The sequence below is a fragment of the Phaethon lepturus genome, unplaced genomic scaffold (genome assembly GCF_000687285.1).
Source record: "Phaethon lepturus isolate BGI_N335 unplaced genomic scaffold, ASM68728v1 scaffold14312, whole genome shotgun sequence".
In the NCBI taxonomy this organism is placed as follows: domain Eukaryota; kingdom Metazoa; phylum Chordata; class Aves; order Phaethontiformes; family Phaethontidae; genus Phaethon; species Phaethon lepturus.
This window is the reverse complement of record NW_010524194.1, coordinates 8,439-30,111: the sequence shown is the minus strand read 5'-3', so window position 1 is coordinate 30,111 and position 21,673 is coordinate 8,439. Positions and strand designations below refer to the sequence as shown.

General features: G+C 39.0%; 1 protein-coding gene across 1 annotated transcript in view; it reads right to left on the bottom strand.

The window, feature by feature from the left end:
- Positions 1 to 586: 586 nt before the first annotated feature.
- The window catches only part of LOC104617127 (short transient receptor potential channel 4-like), a gene marked incomplete at both ends in the record, with an annotated part of 28,301 nt that continues 7,214 nt past the window's right edge, over positions 587 to 21,673 (bottom strand). Inside the window, 3 exons of the mRNA XM_010282363.1 lie at positions 587 to 782; positions 3,025 to 3,338; positions 11,660 to 11,799. Coding sequence (XP_010280665.1) covers positions 587 to 782; positions 3,025 to 3,338; positions 11,660 to 11,799 — 650 coding nt within the window. The remainder of the gene's footprint in view (positions 783 to 3,024; positions 3,339 to 11,659; positions 11,800 to 21,673) is intronic.

The following is a 21,673-nucleotide window of genomic DNA, read 5'->3' as shown; positions in this document are numbered from 1 at the left end:
GCTCTGATAATGATAAAGACAATCTTAATTAAAGGAGAAAACAGGACGCTGCTGAATGAGAAATCATGACCTTTTGTTTGAATTGCTAATGGGTCCAAAATTGTCCACGAAACATGGGCATCCAATTTCTATTAACTGTATATTCATGCTATATAAAAATCAAAAAATAACAACCTTTTAAAATTTAGTAAATATAACATATTAAAAATAAAGCAGTGACAGAACAATTGTCAGAGTCTCTTGTCGGGAGAGATCCTGCACAGTGCAGCTTGGGCTGGGCTGTAGCCCATGTCACTTGCCAGCAGTTTCAGGACACCCTTCTCGACCCATGCCCTTCTCAACCCACAAGCTGGACTTCTGCAGCAGGGCCACCTCTTCTCCATTCAGAATTGTGGGGAAATTCCCCTCTGCCCAGTCCAGCTGGGGTCTGGTTTCTGCGTCTTTCCAGAACAGTGCAAAAGAATTAGAAGGAATCAGAATTTGTCCAAATATCCTGTCTGTAAAAAAGATGTACTGCTAGAAAAATGGGAAGTAGGAGCAGGGAAGGTATATATTATAAATGATCTAAGGATAAGGAACAACTTACAGCAATAAGTTGGTAAGAATTATTCATCATGGCTATTAGCATGTTGAGTAGAACAACCAGAGAGATTACATTATAGGTACCAAACATGGTGGCCCCCACAAATTCAGTAAATTCATGCCTTGCTTTCACATTGGTCACATAGAGATTGATGAGTCCAAATATAGACCAGAATAATGACTGCAGTGTTTCAAATAATCTGAAAAACAAAACCCGAAAGGAATAGCTGTTAAATAACTGTACATGTTCTTTTCAAATTTTTCAGTTTTTCCCCAAATACACAAAAGTCCTTGACTTGATTGAGATGAATGATACTTATCACAGTATAGGCAAAATATGTGGAATATCTTTCTAGGGAAACAATGATGTAACCTTTCAAATCTGACCCTCTAGATATACAATACTGAATGTATAAATAAGCCTGTGACTAAAAGGTTGATTTTGTTCAAACCTATGAGGGATAAATAGAGTTTTAGAGATCTTATTTTGGACATCTGTCTTTGAAGTATTTTCACCCTTTGCCTTGACTGTGGAGGGTAGAACAAGCATCCAAAAGTAACTCAGTGATTGTGTTTCTCTGAGATGGTAAAACACTTATGACGTCCTCATTCCTACTTGGTTTTGTCAGTTTATGCAATTTCTAGTTTGTGTTGAGAGCCATTGAGATAAGAGGAGTTGTATAACTGGGAGGACACTATTATCATTAGCATATGTTTTGCTTTACAAAGAATGCAAAAAACCACAAGACAAAAATGCGTCTATCGAATGAAACTTGTGTTTTTATATCTAAATGATATATTTCCTTAGAGAAGTTTGGGACAACAGCTAGGAACCTAAATAACCAACTTTAAAAAAATTCTCTGTGATTAGATAGATTGACATAATTTCACTTTCGTACAATGTTCAGTTACACTATAGTCATAAGCATGGGTCCTGCGTTAGCCCAGTTGCTCCTGAAAAGTTTGGAGCAAAATTTTCTGCTTGTCTGGTCCCGTATCTTGAGATTAATTATGGAGCGAGTTTTTCCCATGGCCTCTCTCCTGCTCCTTCACCCTGACACCAGAAGCAGGTTACCCGGACAGGATGTGTGGGCCAACAGCACCGTCCCCACTGCACCTGGAGCAGGGAGGCTGCTGAACTTGTACCACCCTGGGCAGTCCTGCATGCTGGGAACCACTGTCCAAAATTGGGCAAAAGTTAACCCTTCAGCCCCTTTCCCACCATGCGGTTTCATCTGCCAAACGTAACTTTGTCATGAGACCCAGTACAGTGCTGTCCTACAGAGATACCCGAGAGGGCAGTACGCTTTTATTCATAGAAACTCGAGGTCCTGTCTCTCTGCTACTGTAATACAGTGTATATGAATGGTAAAGTACTGCTCTGGAGTCTCTTCTATGATTTACACCTGTCTGAGCACAAATTGAACAACAACTATTCTCCCCTGCTCAAAGTAGCAGAAAAGGCTCATGAGGCATCTCAGTTTGCCTTGACACCATCTTCTGGCACTAGTACCAGTAGTCCCCCGTATTCCACAGGTGAATAATATTGCATCCCTCAATGTTCAGCTCTGAAAAATTTCCCTGTGCTTTCTGTTCAGATCACACAAAGTTTAGATCTGCATAAGATGTTATTAATATGCAAGACAAATATGCTGTGCCTGAGCAAAGTTACTTGATTAAGATGATATAAAAGGTGTTATTTTTATAAAATTACTTACTTTGAGAGGGAAGCCATTGGTAATAAACATATTGTAAAAACAGTCTAGATATGATTCATAGACGCTAATAGGGAACAGGTATTTATAGCAGGAGTTTGATTCAGATTGGAAGTTGAAAGATGAGGTAGAGAATTAGCATTCATTTGGTAGTGTTTTGTACTATAGATGAACCACAGAACAGAGTGAAATAAAATTGATTTTTAAGTGAAAGAAAATAAACTTTAAAATAGAAATTAGATTACATTATTTGATTGTGTGGAGTAGACTCAGGGTCAGTAGAAGTCTGGACTGAATGTTTTTTTCTGCCTCATCTACAAGGAATCTTTACGCTTTCGAACATCAAACTTATTTAATGCCCACAAGTAGACATGGAAGAAATGCAGAGTGGCAGCTGCCTGGATAAGTAAGATCTGATCTGTGACTTTTTTCCATTGATTCTAACTAGGTACTTTCTAATCTCATATTATCTCCCCATCCTCATTACCTTTTTACCTTTTGAGATATCTTGAATTGTACAGACTTCACTGTGGTATGGGATGAACATTATTAACAGAGTGATATAATGTTAATATTCATTTTTTTTATTAGGGTAACTTTAGATGTGTCTGTCAGGACACCGCTGTAATGCCAACAGAAAACAGACAGCCTTTTTCCTGTAAACAACATCTAAGTGATTAAAATGTTGGGGGCAGAGGGGAAGGGTAGAAATAGATCAGCCACTTACGTTGAAAATGCATTATTCTGCTTTTCACATCGTATTCCTTTGCAGTTGCCGGGTTCGTTTGTCTCATAGTAGAAGTACAGCTGGTTCAACCCATTTGCAAAAGCTAGCAGCACAAGGCAGTATATGAAGAGAAACTTCAAAATGTCCAACAACATTCTTCCTAGAGATATCTGCAGAGGTCCCAGGTGAGAATTCGCAGTGAATAATGAGATCAAGCGCAGGGAGCTAAAGATGTTTGCAATTGCAAACAGGGCCTCAGCCACCAGGGTTGGATGCCACATGTCCCAGCTCTCCCGTGGAACTAACCCACTGTACTGAAAACAAGCAGAAGGGAAGAAATTACTCCTTGTTTACTGCATAAACAAGTATGTCAGGTTCTTTATAAGCTGTTCAGTTAATCTGCAGATAGCACAATAAAACTAAACATCTATTGGAAAGCAACGTCTTCAGAACAATTTTTTTTTGTTTTAGCAAAATAAAAAATGGGCAGTACCCAGGTGTTCGTCCTTCATTTTTAGCTGTAGGGTGGTCTATGCTTTCTAGTCTTTTGCCTCTGTTTTGCATTTGGTTATTATTTTCACAGTAGCAAAAGCAATAATTTCTAACAATTCTGACTGGGAGTAAAAGGAAGAGTTTTTGAACACCTGCGTTTTACAATTACAGAAAATTTCAGCTGTAAAATCAGGTAAATTAGTTCTTTGCAGAACTGTGCAGATATTGCAATGACGGATAGAAGCATGAAAACTTTAGCAAGTTGGAAGAAAACATTTAATCAAGGAATAAGTATATCGCTTAATCACTAACACAGGACCAATGATGAAAAAGCTGTTTATTAATGAACCATGGGAAACTGCTTGTGTATCTCATTATCAAAGAGTCTGATCCCTGGAACTATGACTTTTTACTGTTCCAGCTCTACCAAAAAATTTCTTGAAGATCAAAGGTATTACTTTGAACTGAGGCTTAACTACTGTGGCAGACTCATTATTATTTATTGGGTCTCACTAATCTGTTTTACCAAATGTATCAGAGCACAGAATCTGTTATGAAGCACTCTCAAACCATGAGATAATACAACATGAAGCAGATTTCAAAGAGGGACTATGGTGTGGTCTGTATTTATCTACTCTAGGCCACCCAGATGCATCTTTCAGGGCTGCTGAGTATGCCATCAGTAGTAAGGAAAGGGACTTCTCTCTGTCACTGGGGCCAGATGAAACAACATAGACATGCATCACACCATTTCCACACCATGCTCATTCTCAGAAGAAAGTGACTGCTCGCAAGGTGGCTTGAGACCACCTAAACCCATATAAGTCTATAGGACCAATGAGATGCATTCCAGAATCCTGAAGAAATTGGCTGACGTAGTTGCCAAGCCACTCTCCATGATATCTGAAAAGTCATGGCAGTCAGGTGAAGTCCTTGGAGATGGTAAAAAGGGAAACATTGCACCCATTTTTAAAAAGGCTAGCAAGGAGGACTCTGGGAAGTACTGACCTGTCTGCCTCACCTCTGTGCCTGGGAAGGTCATGGAGCAGAACCTCCTAGAATATGATGGATTGACCACATCAGTAGACAAGGGAAGAGCTACGGATGTCATCTATCTGGAATTCTGTAAAGCCTTGATGCGGTTCCCCACAACATCCTTCTCTCTAAACTGGAGAGATATAGATTTGATAGGTGGACTGTTGGGTGGATGAGGAATTGACTGGATAGTTGCGTCTATCCCCACAGAGGGTAGTGGTCAACGTATCAATGACAAGATGGAGATCCGTGACGAGTGGTGTCCCTCAGGGGTCTGTACTGTGACCAGTACTGTTTAATATCTTTATCAATGACATATACAGTGGGATCGAGTACACCCTCAGTAAGTTTGCAGATGACACCAAGCTGAGTGGTGTGGTTGACATGCCTGAGGGATGGGATGCCATCCAGAGGGACCTGGACAAGTTTGAGGAATGGGCCCATGCGAACGTCATGAGGTTCAACAAGGACAAATGCCCTGGGTCCTGCACCTGGATTAAGGCAAGCCTTGGTATCAGTACGGGCTGGGGGATGAAGGGATTGAGAACAGCCCTGCCGAGAAGGACTTGGGGGATACTGATGGATGGAAAGCCAAACGTGAGCCAGCAATGTGCGCTCAGAGCTCAGAAGGCCAACTGTCTCCTGGGCTGCATCAAAACAAGTGTGGCCAGCAGGTTGAGGGAGGTGATTCTGCCCCTCTACTCTGCCTTGGTGAGACCCCACCTGGAGTCCTGCATCCAGCTCTGGAGCCCTCAGCACAGGAAAGACATAGACCTGTTGGAGCGGGTCCAGAGGAGGACCATCAAAATGATCTGAGGGATGGAACAACTTTCCTCTGAGGACAAGCTGAGAGAGTTGGGGTTGTTCAGCCCGGAGAAGAGAAGGCTCTGGAGAGACCTTATTGCAGCCTTCCAGTACTTAAAGGCAGCCTATAAGAAAGATGAGGACAGACTTCTTATCAGGGCCTGTTGTGATAGGACAAGGTGTACTGGTTTTAAACTAAAAGAGGGCAGATTTCAACTCAATATAAGGAAGAAATTTTTCACACTGAGGTTGGTAAACCACTGGCACAGGTTGCCCAGAGAGGTGGTAGATGCCCCATCCCTCAAAACATTCCAGGTCAGGTTGGACGGGGCTCTGAGCAATGTGATCTAGTTGAAGATGTAAAGGTGCTCATGGCCAGGGTTTGGACTAGATGACCTTCTAGTTGTCTCTAGATGACCACTCTATGATCCTGTGATTCTGTCATTCAGATTGCAGATGGTAACTGGGCATTGTTTTGGACAGCGCCAGTTGGCACAGGACCCCACCATGTCAGGCGTGCTCTAACCAATTTGTATTGCAGGTGAGACAGTCACAGTGCCTGAGAGCAATCATAGAATAGTTTAGGTTGGAATAGGAGGTTTTATTAGGCACAGTTTTATTTGCTCATATAGAAGCAACCATAGCATCTAACAGTCTTGTGTTTTTGTGGCTGAGAACTGCCTAACTGGAGACTATTATTGTCCATTGAAGAGTTAAGAACATTTCAACCACCAGTGATATTTGTTCTCTACAGAGTAGAGAATTAAATCCAGACCTACTGGAGTCATAGTCAGTACTCTCTTCATTAGTCTATCCTCTCCCCTAATGATCATGTTGTAAAATCATATCTTACTGCATTTGATATTGTAGCTTCAAGAAAGATGCTATTCTGCCTCATCCACTTTTGCCCTTCAGTCCAATTCTGATTGGTTACAAGATCAGTGAAGAAGTAACAGTCAGTAGAAAACAGAACTGAGTTATCAGAAACACCAGCTAAGAGATAAAAGCAAGAAGAAAATGAAGAATAAAAAATTTTCAATGTTTATTGAGAAAAGAGAGGTGAGAACTCCTCAGCATGTTTACTATAATGTCTTTCATTGAATAATATTATGCAGTCTATTACTGTGAATTCTGATGGCACTTTAGAACCCTGGTGCATGAAAACTTGGACCTATTAAATAACTAGGAACAGTTGTCAGTACAAGCAAAGGTTAGGTGCTGAACAGTGCAGCAGATGCTCAGATTAAGGAAAAGTACCCAAGGTGGGTTGGGGGAATAAGGTAAAATATATTAATGAAAAAATTTGAAGAAATTTGAAACTAGGAAGAGATGGAGGTTTTGGTAGAGAATCAAAAGCATCCAACTGCAGACATATTTTAGGTGAAGGCAAGTAGTATCAGGTTCCAAGGAAGTTAAACAAGCAGAAGGAAAAAAAAGAAAAGAGAAAATAATAAGAAAGAAAAATCTAAGGAAATACTCTTCTGAGAAAAGCATGGAACTACAGGACACCGAATAAAGTTAGGATATTATATAGTAAGAAAGCAAGGATTAAATCAAACTAATCAGGCGTGGAGAGCCATGTCTGAGCTCTCTGTCACCTCCTTTTACAGTCAGCAAAGAAAAATGAGCATTTCTATAGTAGGAAAACAGATGACCCAAGCAGGTCAGATGGATTGCTCTTTAACTTTCTGTTTCTCCTCATTGATTATTAGAATCATAGAATTGTAGAATCTTTGGGCTGGAATGGACCTTTAAGGTCGTCTAGTCCAAGGGTAAGGGAAAGCCTATCTTATAGCTGTAGTCTGAGAAGATGAATCCAATGTCATGTTTTCTAGAAGAGATGAAGTTAAGGAGAAAGGTAAGAAGAAAAGACTTTTTCCATGATGTTCTGGATTGAGATGTAAAACTGTTGTGTTCAAACAGTCAGTTTCAACACATGCCAGTCTAACAAAATAACATATCCCTTGGTGTTATTGACTTGCTATGCAAATAAAAGATCAAATGACCTCTTATTTGTAAAAGGGAAATCAATGGCACAACTGTGTTATTTCAGCTTAACTGACTCTGGCTTTTTTAGGCTCAAGTGCTTCCTGCATGTGTGGATACAATGCAAAAGGTCTCATGGTTGTAAGCAGAGAGTGTGGGCTGTTATTTTAGTTTTGAAGAGACATTATTTAGGAGACTGGAAATATTTGGCTGAAAAACAGTGAGAAAGGTGAAGACCTCAAAATTAAGTTTGGAAATTATCTGTGAAATACACTAGCTGAAAGAAGACAGCAAATTATATAAAGAAACTCATGACTATAAGAGGGCTCTGACAAAAAAACCTTACTGGTTCCACTAACCAGAAGATGCTGAATAGAGATCTAGAAATATCAAAGATGAACCAGGAGAACAAAGAAGCACATGTATGAAAAGGAAAGGAAACCAGAGGAGCAAAAAGACTAGGCATATTAAAACCAGAAACAGTGAAAATATGAAAAAAAAAATAAACTGTATTTTAGGACCAAACAACCCAAATCATGAAGAGATGAAGTATTTGTTCTCTCGCTCATGCTTGTTGATGTTCTTCTGTTCTATATAGAATAAATACATGGTTATTTTTCTAGGGAATGGAAAATGGTAGGAGCAAATATAGCAATGCTGAGCTTGTTGTAAATCACGACATTGATACTTTGCAGTCTTTCTTCTAGAATTTTGTGACCCTGATGAATTTCTGTCCCCACTTCAAATGCAAATAAAACCTGTTGACATGTAACAAAGCCAAACAACATTTGACATGATTAAATAATACCTATCATTGGCTTGTTGGTTGAAGGAAATATACATAGCACAGCAATAGAAAATTAAAAAGAGCAGAAAACAAATTGGGCAGTGTATAAACAGTAGAGTTTCAAGGCACATATATGATGATTGTGCAATGTCATCCAGGGAATACAAGAGCAATTCTTGATCCTTACTCAAAGGAACTGAAATGCAAATCCAGTAACAGAACCATTCATGAGAAAAAAAGCTGAGTGATCACTGTTGTCCCATGAGGACAAAAGTCATGAACTGTAGATCTCACGTAATCTCCAAGAGAGATCAAACAGACATATAGATCAGGCTACCTGAATGTTTAATTGGCTGTTGCATCTTGGTCAAATGTGAACTCCTTTTTTCTGATAATGAAAAGAAAGGTTAAGTAATATCCACTTCAGGAAAAGAACTTTAAACCCTTTTCTGAAAGGATCTGTGCACTGTTTCTATTTTAAAATGTATGTCCCAATCTTTGCATTCATTATGCTAAATTTCAGAGCATAAGTAGGAAGAGTGGAGGGAGTGGTTTAGCAAAGAGCTTCAAAGCAGTGATTGCATTGACAAATTAAGCCTATAATTATTCAGGGGGAAGTGGGGTTAATATTCCTATGTAAATGGACATTTTTTCTGTGAATCTGGTGAAGTATCAATCAAAACCATTTTACAATGGAAACATATAAGAAGATGACGTTAGCTTCTGCAGAACTGGTGGCAGAAGAGAAATATCATCTTATTTACTACTAAACAGAGAAGATCTGACACAGTGATCATTAAGCCAGTAAATATGGAGACAAATGATGTATTTTTAGTTACTTTTCAGAGTTCTTGTCTTGAACCCGTTTCCCTAGTAGCTTTTCATGTCAGTGGCTGAGATACATAATCATTAACGTGAACCCACAGGAAATCTCTAGCAGAGTTGGAAACAAGCAGCACTGGGTCCAATGCTCAGGGTTAACAAATATTTAAGATCAAGTAAGCAGGGTCTGTATATAACTTGGCATTGCACCTAACTTTATGCATAGGTACAAAATAAATTACCTTCAAAAAACATAAAAAGAACTATTTTTCTTAGAGCATAATGACTTCTATTTGTATTTATAACCCTCCATCAAAACAGATGTGTTGCTTAAAATCATGTGACAATGCACTATCTATAATCACATTATTTACTGGGGAGAGAGCATTTTCACTGGATATACTCCATAGTTTAAAAAGACCTTACGTGTTGATAAACAGAGACAAAAAGCATTTTCCTTTGAAAAATGTAAGAAGTATTCATTTTATTTGAATACTGGCAATGAAATTGATAACTTTGAGTTGTCTTAGCAGTTGTCTCATCCTGAAATTACACTTTTGGTGTATTTTACACTATCCCATCAGCTGCTGTAAATAATATCTGTCTGCTTAACTACTGTATCTGTCAGAGAGCCTGAAATGGGCAATAAACACTACATTTTTCTCTGGGAGCATCTATCACACAGCAGAGTAGTATGAGGGCACTCACATAATTTTATTCAAGGGACTTGGTTAAAATGTTTTCTTAGGTGGCTTGAGCTGATTCATAAAATGTAGAAAACATATAAGAAAACTAGTCTGTAGATTTGATTCAATAAATAGAGAAAAGCTGTATTTTAGAAAAACCTACCTTGTAAGATTTAGAAAATGAAAATAAAAGCTTTATAAAACATACTGGTTAAATTTGGCATCCTCTCAATCTCATCTGGCACAGAGGTAGAGAACTCTGTTGTAGGTATTTGAAGGAAGTGTGATTGTGTATTGTTACATTTGCATTACTCCGTTGATTACATCATCACGTGTTTCAATTCCTTAGCACAACTGAGGCTCTTTTAAGGAACAAAAGGTATTTGGGAGCAACATTGTACATGCAGTAAAAAAAAAATAGCTGCAGAACCAAAGATAGTGCTTTATGCACTGTGTTGATTATGACTGGCATGCAAGCACTAATTTGGAGAGTAATGGGTGCACATTATCCCAGATACTGTCACCTTGGAGTCTGATTACCGTAAGCAGAAGCTGTCTGGAAGATGAAAGGATTATAATGTCTTCTAATTAATATTATTTGAAAGTGAATAATTGACCATCTCCAATGCTTTGGAAACATGCATTTTAGTGGACTGCTCCCTTTCTTACTCGGACAGTGAAATGACTATTTATTTTCCAGTCGCTTTATGATAAGGCATCCTCGTGTGTAAAAAGGCATTTCATTGGGTTTCAATGACAGCTCTCCTCACACTTCCAAGCATCTTGCTCTTCTAGGCAAGAGCTCCAAATTTCTCTGAGTGAGAAGACTTCCAAAGGTTTAGAGCCAGCGAGCCGACATGCCAGAAACCTTTTGTCACGGGAGGAGGCCGGTGTGTCAACAGATCACGGGTCTTTGCTCATCCCTGCCCCTGATGGGCTGACATGCAGACCCTTGTGAGTAGGCACAAGATGATACAAATTAGAGGTTCCCGTGTTCCTCTATACTCATGGCAGGGCTGCAGCAGGAACAGCTGCTGTTTGAGGATAGGGAGCTGTAACCAGCTACTTGATGCCTGTCTCCTCTTTTCCCAGCCAAAAGGATCTTGGCAGAAGAGAAGCTCTTTCCACACACACAGGGTAGGTGATGGCAGGGAACCTGAAACAGCTGAAATACAACGCTGATCACAGCGACCAGTAAAAATGGGCTTGTTATCTTTACTTGGATGTGATAAGAGCTCCGTAAAAGATACTAAGAAATGCTTTCATTTCTGTTCAGATGTGGATTCCTTGTGTTTGAGACCATTTTTTGGACGAAAATACTGCATTTTATGAGGAATTTCTGTCATATTATGGATTCATGTTGAATACATACAAAATGCAACATGTTCCATGGCTTTGGAAAAAAGGTCTGTTTTGCTGGAAGATACTTCAAGCAGTGGGAATATAAAACTATTCATAAAAAGTCCACGAAAAGGATAAGAATATGAACATACCCAGCCTCAAGTGACAATTTTATCCCCTTCAGTTTTACTTTTTCATGTTGCACTTATAAATTTTCAAAACAAAATTAAAATCTTGCTCTTTAGCTTTTTTTTTTCTCCTAATTTTGAGTAAATATTTTTCTTGTAGTCCTGTCCAGAAGTTTTTCATGGTGCACAAAATTGTCTTAGGGGCAGTAATTTGTTACTGAAAAATGGGCAAGGACTAACACAAAACATAATTTTGTGCAAACATTATTAAATATTACCAATGATTTTCCTTTTCCAAGAAAATGACAGTATGACTGTTCAGGATCAAATAACAAAAGATTGTCTGGGCCAAGAAAAAAACCAAATAAATCACAATGTTTTGTTTGCTCTTATCCTGGTCTAGCTTCTTGTCATAGCTGCAGAAGATTCAATAAGAAAATCATTCATCTCTTGCATTGCTAAGCCTGAGAATGTCCAAATGCAGAAAAAAAGTTTGAAGATGGCTAATTTAATTAATCTTAAATATTTTGCTGAATTTTTTTTAAAAAGTTTACCTTTGAAAATGCAACAATTTTCAAAGAGATTGTTGCTAAGTACAAGGAGTTCATTACAAAATCCATGAGGTTCCACCAGTCATGAATGTAGTCCTGTAGTCCACCATCCCACATCTGTTTAATTTCACCCCAGATAAAACCTGTAAATAGAACATAATTCATTAAGCATGAATATTAAATAAAAAAGGCTGTGACTATTCTAGACACTTATCTCATAATGGATTGATTCTCCTTACATTAATTATAAAGGCAAGGTGGAGAAATGCTCTGAAATATACATCTAGTTAGGTGAGATTTTATCTTCCCATTAATATTTTCAGAATTAATTTGTGAGGGAAAAAAACAAACAACCAAACATTGCTTGTACAAAGGAAATTTCTTTGGCTTTCTTCAATCTCTTTTCCCATCATATACCAATAAGTATAAAAAGGGTCTTAAACCAGTCACCACTGCCAGCTCTGTTCTTGGTATCTGCTGCAATATAATTCAAACTGGAAAACTTATGACTGCGGGAGTCAATCCAACACATTAATTTATTTCAGTTGGAACGCACACAATAAGGAAGAGAACTTCTGTTGTTGTCAATGCTGACCTAAAGTCTCTCTTTTCCATAGGAAAGAGTAGAGTCTCCAGCAGAATATTTTTTGTTGATTCCTTCCTTTGGGACATGAAGGAATGGAAAATGTTTTCAGGTGTGCAGAGCACGCATTGCACTGGACACAAAGTGATACAGAAATATTCAATCCCAACAGGAAATATTGCAGGTTGTCTGACATGGACTTGATTTAACAGGTCCAGAAAAAAACATGTAGTGATTTTTTGATGCTATAAACATTAAAACCTCTCTGAAGAATATACTCCACATTATTGTATAATATGGTATGATAAACCAACATGGAACATTTCAATGCGTATTTCATATTATCTATGGAAATTTTTTGATAACACCAATAGCGCTTTTAATTTTTCAGTTAACTATTTTCTTAAAAAAACTTCTTACTTTGGTGCTCATTAGAGGGACAAAATTCACCACAACAGAGTCTGGTCTCTCACATATAGGTGTTGAGATACAGTTAATTCAACATGGATTTTCTCCACCTGCTTACCACATGTTCCTTTAGAAAACATTGAACAGATTTCATGCAGGGGCCTATAGGGTCCTGCATCACTCTAGTCTAGGCTTAATTCACACTGAATCGTAACATTTTGTCTCAATGGCCTTCTAGCTGACTGCATAGAAAACTTGTGTCTTCTCTCAAACAGTCGCTAAGAAGTAATTCCTGGTCTATTCTTGTTTGTGCCAGGTAGGTTCCCGAGTTATTTGGAAGGCAGGAGGGGTATAGATGGGAGGAGTACAATTTCATTTTGTAGTGTTTTGGCTTGAGTCTTTCTGTCTCCTGATTGCTTTCAATAGGAAAGGTTCCCTTCCTCACTACCTTCTCCCCTCAAATCTCAACCACATGTTCCCATCTTGTTTCTGTGTGTCATCATCAGTAATCACAATCTGAATTGTTATCTGAATCATCTGATTGGTCCAGCAACTTTTATTTTCAGAGGGTTCATTTTCACCCATGCCACCATCACTATTTCAGCATTCTGCAGAGCTGCAGGAACACATTCTGAGAAAGGACCATGGTGGGAGCATGTAGACAAGAAAGTGGGATATGCCCATTTCAGTGTTTACAATAGCCTAGACAGGCTGATTTCAACTCCATCTCTAGGTTATCAGATAAAGCTAATACACGAAATACAGCACTGTTAAGAATCTAACATTTATTTTCAAGCTGCAATAAATTGTGATGAGTCACGGTTAGAAAACAGTTGAACAGTATTGCATGGCAGGGGTCAATATCCACTAACAGCATCCACTGCTGCTGTTAACTGCCCACGTGCCATCACAAAGGGAACACACCTTCACAGGGCTACTAGGCAGGCTCCTAAATGCCTGCCTGTTCCAGCCAATGAAATGACTCAACCACTTACTCTTCAAAGAGCTGGTCACTCCTGACACACAGTATGAACATGACGACAGCAGGTCTGGCTTCCCTTTCCTTCCACAGTCCCCTCCAACCTTCAACACACAGTCTGTGTACTTGCAAATAACCCTGCGTACTCGTCCACTACCTTTTAGGCATAACGTGTTTTGTGGGCTGCAGTATACCCCTCACATTTCACACACCGCTCTGAATCGCCCCTGCTCCAACTGCAGAACAGCACGTAAAAATAACCATTGTGCCACAGGAGCCTGAGAAGACCTGGCTCCAGGCTAGACTTTAAGCCAAATGGTATATGATATGGATATGGCCCCTAAACCTCAGTGTTAGAGAACAGTTCCCTGGTCTTTTTTATTTAAAAATACAGACGTAGCTTCAGGATCTTGACTCTGGGAAGACTGTTACAGCACAGCAAGCAGACAGTTCATTGATAGAAAATCCCCAAATAAAAAGGCTTTACGGGTATCATTACACATTCATAGAATTAAATAAACTCTTTTGTAATTCATCACAGTTAAGCATTCCTGTTAAAATACACTTTATAAATGGAGCAGAAATAGGTTGGGATGATGAATAAGATGAATGTTTAAGCAAGAGGCTGTAGGTTCATTAATGTCTTCTGCCAAGATATTCTATGATTCACAACCAAAGACATGAACTGACACAAATGCAACAAGGCTGTTCTCTGTAAGACTGTTGCTCAGCATCATATGATTTGATAGCACTGCCTAAAATATAATAGAATTATGTAAAGATTGAGAAAGAAATGCTGACTAATGCTGCTGGATTTGATCTGGTTTGTGAGTGAAAAGCCAGACTGTTCTTCCAAGCACTTCCTGGGCTTCAGAAAATGAAATGTAAAGTTGACACTAACAGAGAAATACTGACCTATTATAGAATAGTGGAAGAAAGTATATGACTATTGTAAATTTGATCATTTTTAATTAGAAACACAACTAATCCAAACTACCAGTAATGCTGAAGTCACTTGGCAGCTGAACGCTCAGGGTATAATTTAACATGGTAATGGTGGTGGTTCTAAATGTCTTGGTTCAAGACAACTTTTATGTTCATCCTGATGCAGAGCTTGTTCTTTTCAAACAAATGATATATGGAAAACTGGAAATGCTACATTTTTGTTTGATGTACTGAAGATGTGATGGTTTACTCTCTCTTGCCAGACAAAGAATCTAAGTGCAAACTACATATATAAATACAGTTACTGATATCCTATAGAATCATAGAATCTTTGGGTTGGAAGGGACCTTTAAAGGTCATCTAGTTCAATTCCCATGCAATGAGCATCTTTACATGTTCAACTAAATCACATTGCTCAGAGCCCCGTCCAACCTGAACTAGAATGTTTCCAGGGATGGGACATCTATACCACCTCTCTGGGCAACCTGTGCCAGTGTTTCACCACTCTTATTTTGAAAAATTTCTTCCTTATATCAAGTCAAAATCTACCCTCTTTTAGTTTAAAACCATTACCCCTTGTCCTATCACTACAGGCCCTGCTAAAAAGTCTGCCCTCATCTTTCTTATATGCCCTTTTTAAGTTGCACTAAGGCTGCACTAAGGTCTCCCTTGAGCCTTCTCTTCTCCAGGCTGAACAACTCCCAACTCTCTCAGCCTGTCCTTAGAGGAGAGGTGTTCCATCCTGCTGATCAGTTTTGTGGCCCTCCTCTGGTCTGGCTCCAACAGGTCCATGTCTTTTCTGTGTTAAGGCCTCCAGAGCTGGGTGCAGGACTCCAGGTGGAGTCTCAGGAGAGCGAAGTAGAGGGGCAGAATAACCTCCCTCAACCTGCTGGCCACGCGTCTTTGGATGCAGCACAGGAGACAGTTGGCCTTCCGGGCTGCGAGCGCACATTGCTGGCTCCTGTCCAGCATTTTATCCACCAGTACCCCCAAGTCCTTCTTGGCAGGGCTGCTCTCATTCCCTTCCTCGTCCAGCCTGTATTAATACCAGGGGTTGCCCTGACCCATGTGCAGGACCCTGCACATGGCCTTCTTGAACTTCATGATGTTCACATGGGTTCACTTCTTGAACTTGTCCATGTCCCTCTGGATGGCATCCAGTCCTCAGGTGTGTCAACCACACCACTCAGCTTGATGTCATCTGCAAACTTGCTGAGGATGCACTCAATCCCACTGTCTATGTCACTGATGAAGACATTACACGGTATCGATCCCAGTACAGACCCCCAAGGGACATCACTAATCACTGATCTCCATCTGGACATTGAGCCATTGACCACTACTCTCTGGATGCGACCATCTAACCAATTCCTCATCTACCCAACAGTTCACCCGTCAAATCCCTCTCTCTCCAATTTAGAGAGAAGGAAGTTGTGGGGGACCATGTCAAAGGCCTTACAGAAGTCTAGATAGATGACATCCGTAGCTCATCTTATGGACTCCAGAGAACTTGAAGCTAGGCTGACTGATGGATGCTACACAATCCATGCATGCACAGTAGAGCTTCCCAGACATGTCATTTTGAAGGTAAGTCTTTGCAGCTACAAATTCTAAAGTTGATTGCCAAAATCCACAACTCCAGGAAAATTTCATGATGAAAGCTGAGATCAAAGTCTTTTTTTTTTAAAAAGAAAAAGACATACAGAGATTAGGGCAGCGTTATCTCTGTGACCTTGCACACTTCCCTTTTCTATTTAGAAGACTGGACACAACCTGACTTTATTATCTAAGGAGAATTGGGCAATTCCAAAATACAGCTTGACATAACAGAAGAGGAGAAGACATGCAGTGACAAGGCTATTTGATGTGTGTATTATTACAAGGAGGAAAGAGATCTAGAGTTCAGGCACTGTCTGCCTATTAATGTGCCAAAGAAGCAATGTCATCACATGGTAACAAAGCTCATGTCAGAGCTATGTGTTCAGCAGCAAGAAAGACAACATCTCAACAAAGCAGAGGGGACATCACCAGCCTGCACACAGGTACTGGGGAAAAATTGTTAAGAGGAACCAGCCAAATACAAGGGGTAGATCTAAAAGCAAGAGCCTTTAGACAGTCAGGCTGGGGACAAGTTCATTGCCCAAAGTGCTCTCTACCTCCCTGGGAGGAAACAAGCATCTCCAAGGCAATAATCTGGTCATCTGCAGGTGGCTCAATCTTCCCATTGACTGAAAAGGGAGCCATGGAGGATTAGGCTGAATTTAAACAGATGTCTAACTTCCAGGTGCCTGTATTTAGTGGGAATAATTCCACCCAGAACAGATTTCACTGTTTTAGCTGGATAATCTTTGCTATATTCTGGTTGTCTCTCTGCTCCAACTGTGTCCTTCCTATCTCTCCACATCAACTAGATTTCACATCTGCATCTTACACCCTCAGTTATCCACTCTCCATCAACCTGCTTTTATCATTTATTGCCACTTGAAAGGAAATTACCAACATTATGCAGCTCTTCCACCTCATTAATCAAGGCTTAAATTGAAAAGTTGAAGGCGAGACTTTCAAGCATTTGTTGCATTGTTTATAACTAGATGCTGGATCAGTAAAGAAGAAATAACAGCATGGGTACTTTGAAAGAGGCTGAGATGATAGAAACAAACTTCATTAAACACTCCATGGTTTTAATGGGATCAAATAGACATAAATTTAGGGCAAGAATCCCACAGATCACATGAGGTCCTAGGAATGACAGACACCATGGAGACGTTTCGTGTAGCATTGTGAAGTATTATACATGCAAGCTGAACAGCACAAATTTGACTGAAGTCCAGTCTGCTTGATGCAAGAAAGGAACTAAAATAGATCCGATAAAATAAATTTGGAGAAAAAATGGGATCTGTGTGCTAAATATGTTTTCTTTTTGCAGTAAATATTTCTGAACATTGATAAAAGAAAGTTATTTCTTCTAAAATAAACCTGACATATTGTAAAAATAAATTTTATCATACCCCCCCAAAATGGATAGAAATTAAAATACTTCTTACTGAAGAACAAAAGACACTGAAATACAATAAGAATTTTGTTACAAAAATACCATCTTTCATTAGGTCCCTTCCAACCCAAATTTTTCTATGGTTCTATGATTCTATGATAATTACCTCATAAGACTTTTAAAAATCTTTAAGAACTGAGTAATGGATATCACATACTACATATGATCAATCCATGGATTTTTGTATATGCAGATACATCAATAAATATACACTGATAAGGCTAGATTTTATTTTATATATTTATCTATAGACTTAGATTTTGGAGCTGTATTTCCAGTCTTGAAATCTTTGGACGTTAGACACTGAAATGCCTTTTAAAAAAACATAGACCTATGTTTTTGTTCATAAAGTAAGACTCAGTTTGCACACTCACACCTTGCAACCTTAAGCAGGGCAGCAGTTCAATACTGTTATGAATGTTCTCTGCCCCTTTGGATAAAACCTTGTGTTAGACGCTATATCTTTTTGTGCAGGCTGGCAGATGATAACTTTCAGACGGTAAAAATTCTGGATCTATCCTGACTGATCTCATTATCAATTTGCAGCTAGCGAGACCTGTGATTTTACTCCTAAGGAGCATGTCTCTCATTCCCATGCAAAAGAAACAAACAACAAAAAAACCCTCTCCTATGAAATCCACTCAAAGTTGTATTCAATTCTAAGACAAAAAATCCTAGATACACCCTGTCTAAATTCCTTTCTTGTACTGAATCTTGAGCAACTACAAAAATCAAATAAATTTTCCACCAACTGTAAAAATTCACAAAAACGTTATGCCATCTCCACAACACTGCTTTTTGTTGTTTATAATTATTGTTAAAGTCGCTCTGTAAATAATAACATCAAGATTTGCCAAAGAAAGATACGAAAGGCAGTATCCTGAACTCTTTTTGGTTTTGAAAAGATTTGTGAATTCCTAGCTAATTTTGTCCTTACCTTTCCCACAAAAGGTTGGTTGCTCTGTGCTATTTTTGTTCCTTACAAATTAAGTGATGGGAAGCAAGAGGTTCCTCAGGGTCAATCTCTGCATGCCAAGTTCAACAACCTTTCAGTATGCTTCTTGGAGAACATATTTTCACTGCACTGTGAAACCGTTTGACAAACTCAACTTTGCTCTACTATGAGATATAGAGTTTATCACAGATACAACAAGAAGTGAGACAAGTTGCTAATGATCTAAAGCTCTCTGAAGCAAATGAAAGTCATTCCAGGGAATTCAGTGAGCATTGATAAGGATTGAAATATCTCTTCTGTTTTACACCTGGGCTGATGAACTGATCTCTGCTGAAGGTCTATGAAGGTAACAAGAAGAACAGAGAGGCATCCTGGCATAATTCAGGGGCTCCCAATCTCTGAAGCATATTTTGTTAACAGAATACAGCTATTTCAAAGGAACATGCACAAAATCAAAAGCACGCCTTCAGCTTTCCCCTGGGGAAGAGGGAAACAGGTGTTTGGGAGGGGAACAACTGTGCACAGTGTCTGAGTCCTGTGTCAGATCAGGCAAAGAGCTGGAAATGACATGCCCAGAGGCACCATTTATGTCCCAACTGTTCCCAGAACAGTTATACTCAAGCAATCTGAGTCTGGGAATTGCTGGTTTAAATTATCTGTGCATACAACACTGAGAATACTTAATATCTAACCTCAATTCATTCTTTGTCTTCACTTTCTTATCTGTACAATTGAATTTAATTCCTTCCCCCATAGAAGCAGTGAAGATGAGTTTAGTAATGCCTCTGGTGTGCAGTGAAAAGGTAATGAACAATACAGGGATTATGGAGCGTTTGAGCTTTTTGGATGAACTATACTGTATCAGAGCTGAGAGCATCCAGGGCACCAGCAGTGCATTTACTCTTCTGTTCAAGGAAAAGTATAATTTCTAAGAAACAGTGATCAGATGCGAATGAAACTGGTCTAGGCATGGCATTATGAATTACGGTGTTATATATATATATTTCATCCACTATGGAATGGCAGGTGCAAACAGTTTGGACAATGAGCATTGCACAGCCCCTCAAATACTTATGGCTTAGTTTCACCATTTAGTGCAAGAGCTTCACATTGTTCAATTGTTTGAATATTTTGCAGTAAGGCATCCATCTAAGTGGGATAGCTGTTCCCTTAACCTGGTATCTTTAGAAGGGACAGTAGCCAGTACCTTTAGACCACACACTTTCTTTCGTAACTTGAATAGCAAGAAGTTTGCCTTTCACAGTACTCCTATAAATGCCAAATGCAAATATATGTAATTAGCAGTTAAAATGTTTTAAGCAGTCTTTTGAATTTCTTTTGCAAAATGTTCTGAAATGCAAATGAATTGTAGTTCATTATCATACTGGAAGATTAAAGGAGACAACTTCCTACATCTATCTTAACTTCCTACATCTATCTTAACATTGTTGGCCCTTTTTCTTCTATATTTTTGCCTCTGTAAAGCAAGGGTTTAGTAAAGAATAGGAATATAAGCCAAGAAAAAATGTCTAATGTCCTAATATGCAAAAATAAATTGTAACCCTGGATTCACTGTTATGTTCAATAAGAGTTGGCTAGTGGGGTTAATAAAGCTCAAATTAATCAAAGATGCTCATCCAAACCATTTCAGGGTCATGCGGTCATGCAGCTAAGCCTTCCAACCAGTGGACTGTAGATGGTGATGGTGTAGTTGTCATGATCTAGAGAAACATGAAAGATACTGTATTTTTGGAATGTACCATGTACTTAGAAGTGTCTAGTGCCATTTTAGATGTCCTGTGTATCCAAGCTGGCCACCGCATGCATTGCCAAAAAAGGTACAGGTTTTCCATAGGGTATTTATCGTAGGTACAGTCTCTCTGTGAGTATATCTAACTTCAAAAATGGGACCAGGTGCCTCTTTGTAGGCACTTGAGTTGATTTCTTTATGTTTACTTTTATTTAATCTCCCAATTCATAACAACCAAACTTGCTAAATGTCTGAGTTTGGAGTAAGGGGCTATGGACAGGTACCTAAATATGGAGACAGAGTACAGAAATTCTGCACATCTCTGCTTTTGAACTCTGCTTTACAGTAATGTTGTAGACAGAAATTTAGCCAGCCAGAAGTATTGATCCATTCTCTCAGGTACTTTTGCATAGGAGTCTGTAAACCTCTTTAAAGAAAAAGAATATCCTCATTTACTGCTTGTAAACCTCTGTTAAGTTCAACAAGTTTACATGACGAGTGGAGGATGCATAATTTTACTTGTTGCCCTTTAATCTCCATGGTTTCATTGAAACTGTTTGTGGCATGTATTTTTAAAATTGATTTAATACAGAGAAGAGTTTCTTGCTTTCACAAAAGTATTGTGGAGAGGTTAAGGAGCAAGGCTTGTATCTTAACTATTCCCACAGAGAGCCTTAATTTATAAAGCAATATGTATCCAATGTGTACAATCCTGCAATCTAATATTCATTAAAGTGTTGCATCTCCAAACATCTGCACCTTCCTTACCTTTGGCAGCACTTACTACATTCCCTTGATGTTACCTAGAATAGTATAATGAAGACATTCTTATCAGGTAGTTAATAGTAAGAAATACTATTTCTTACTATTTTTAAGTTTTTAAGCGTGCACAAGGCTTAGATCCATAAAGGGATACAAGACTTGCAGGCAGAAAAAATGAACCTATAGCTTGTCTATGAAACACAGAAAGGCCCTTATAGCATTGCTCAAAAGCTCTGAGAGTCCTGCACGGTCTGACTTGGCATCATATGTGCAGCTCTAGGCAAGGCCATAAGTGGATATTTAGGGATGTAGGAAACTGCTCATGCCCCTCTCTCTTGTTAACAGGCATGTAAGGATTTGAACATCTCAATACTGAGGATCAAAAATTCCTATTTGGGAGCCCAGTCCCATTAAGGGGTTTAGTCATTGAAATATTCTGTGATTCATTGTCCAAACTAAGTACATAGTACTGAAAGTAAGATTCACCATGCAAGAGACCTAAATTCCCTGTAAACTGCATTTTATGCTCACTTTGAGTTTCAAGTGCCTAGCTGAGGTCCACAGCCTGTGAATACTGAGTGCT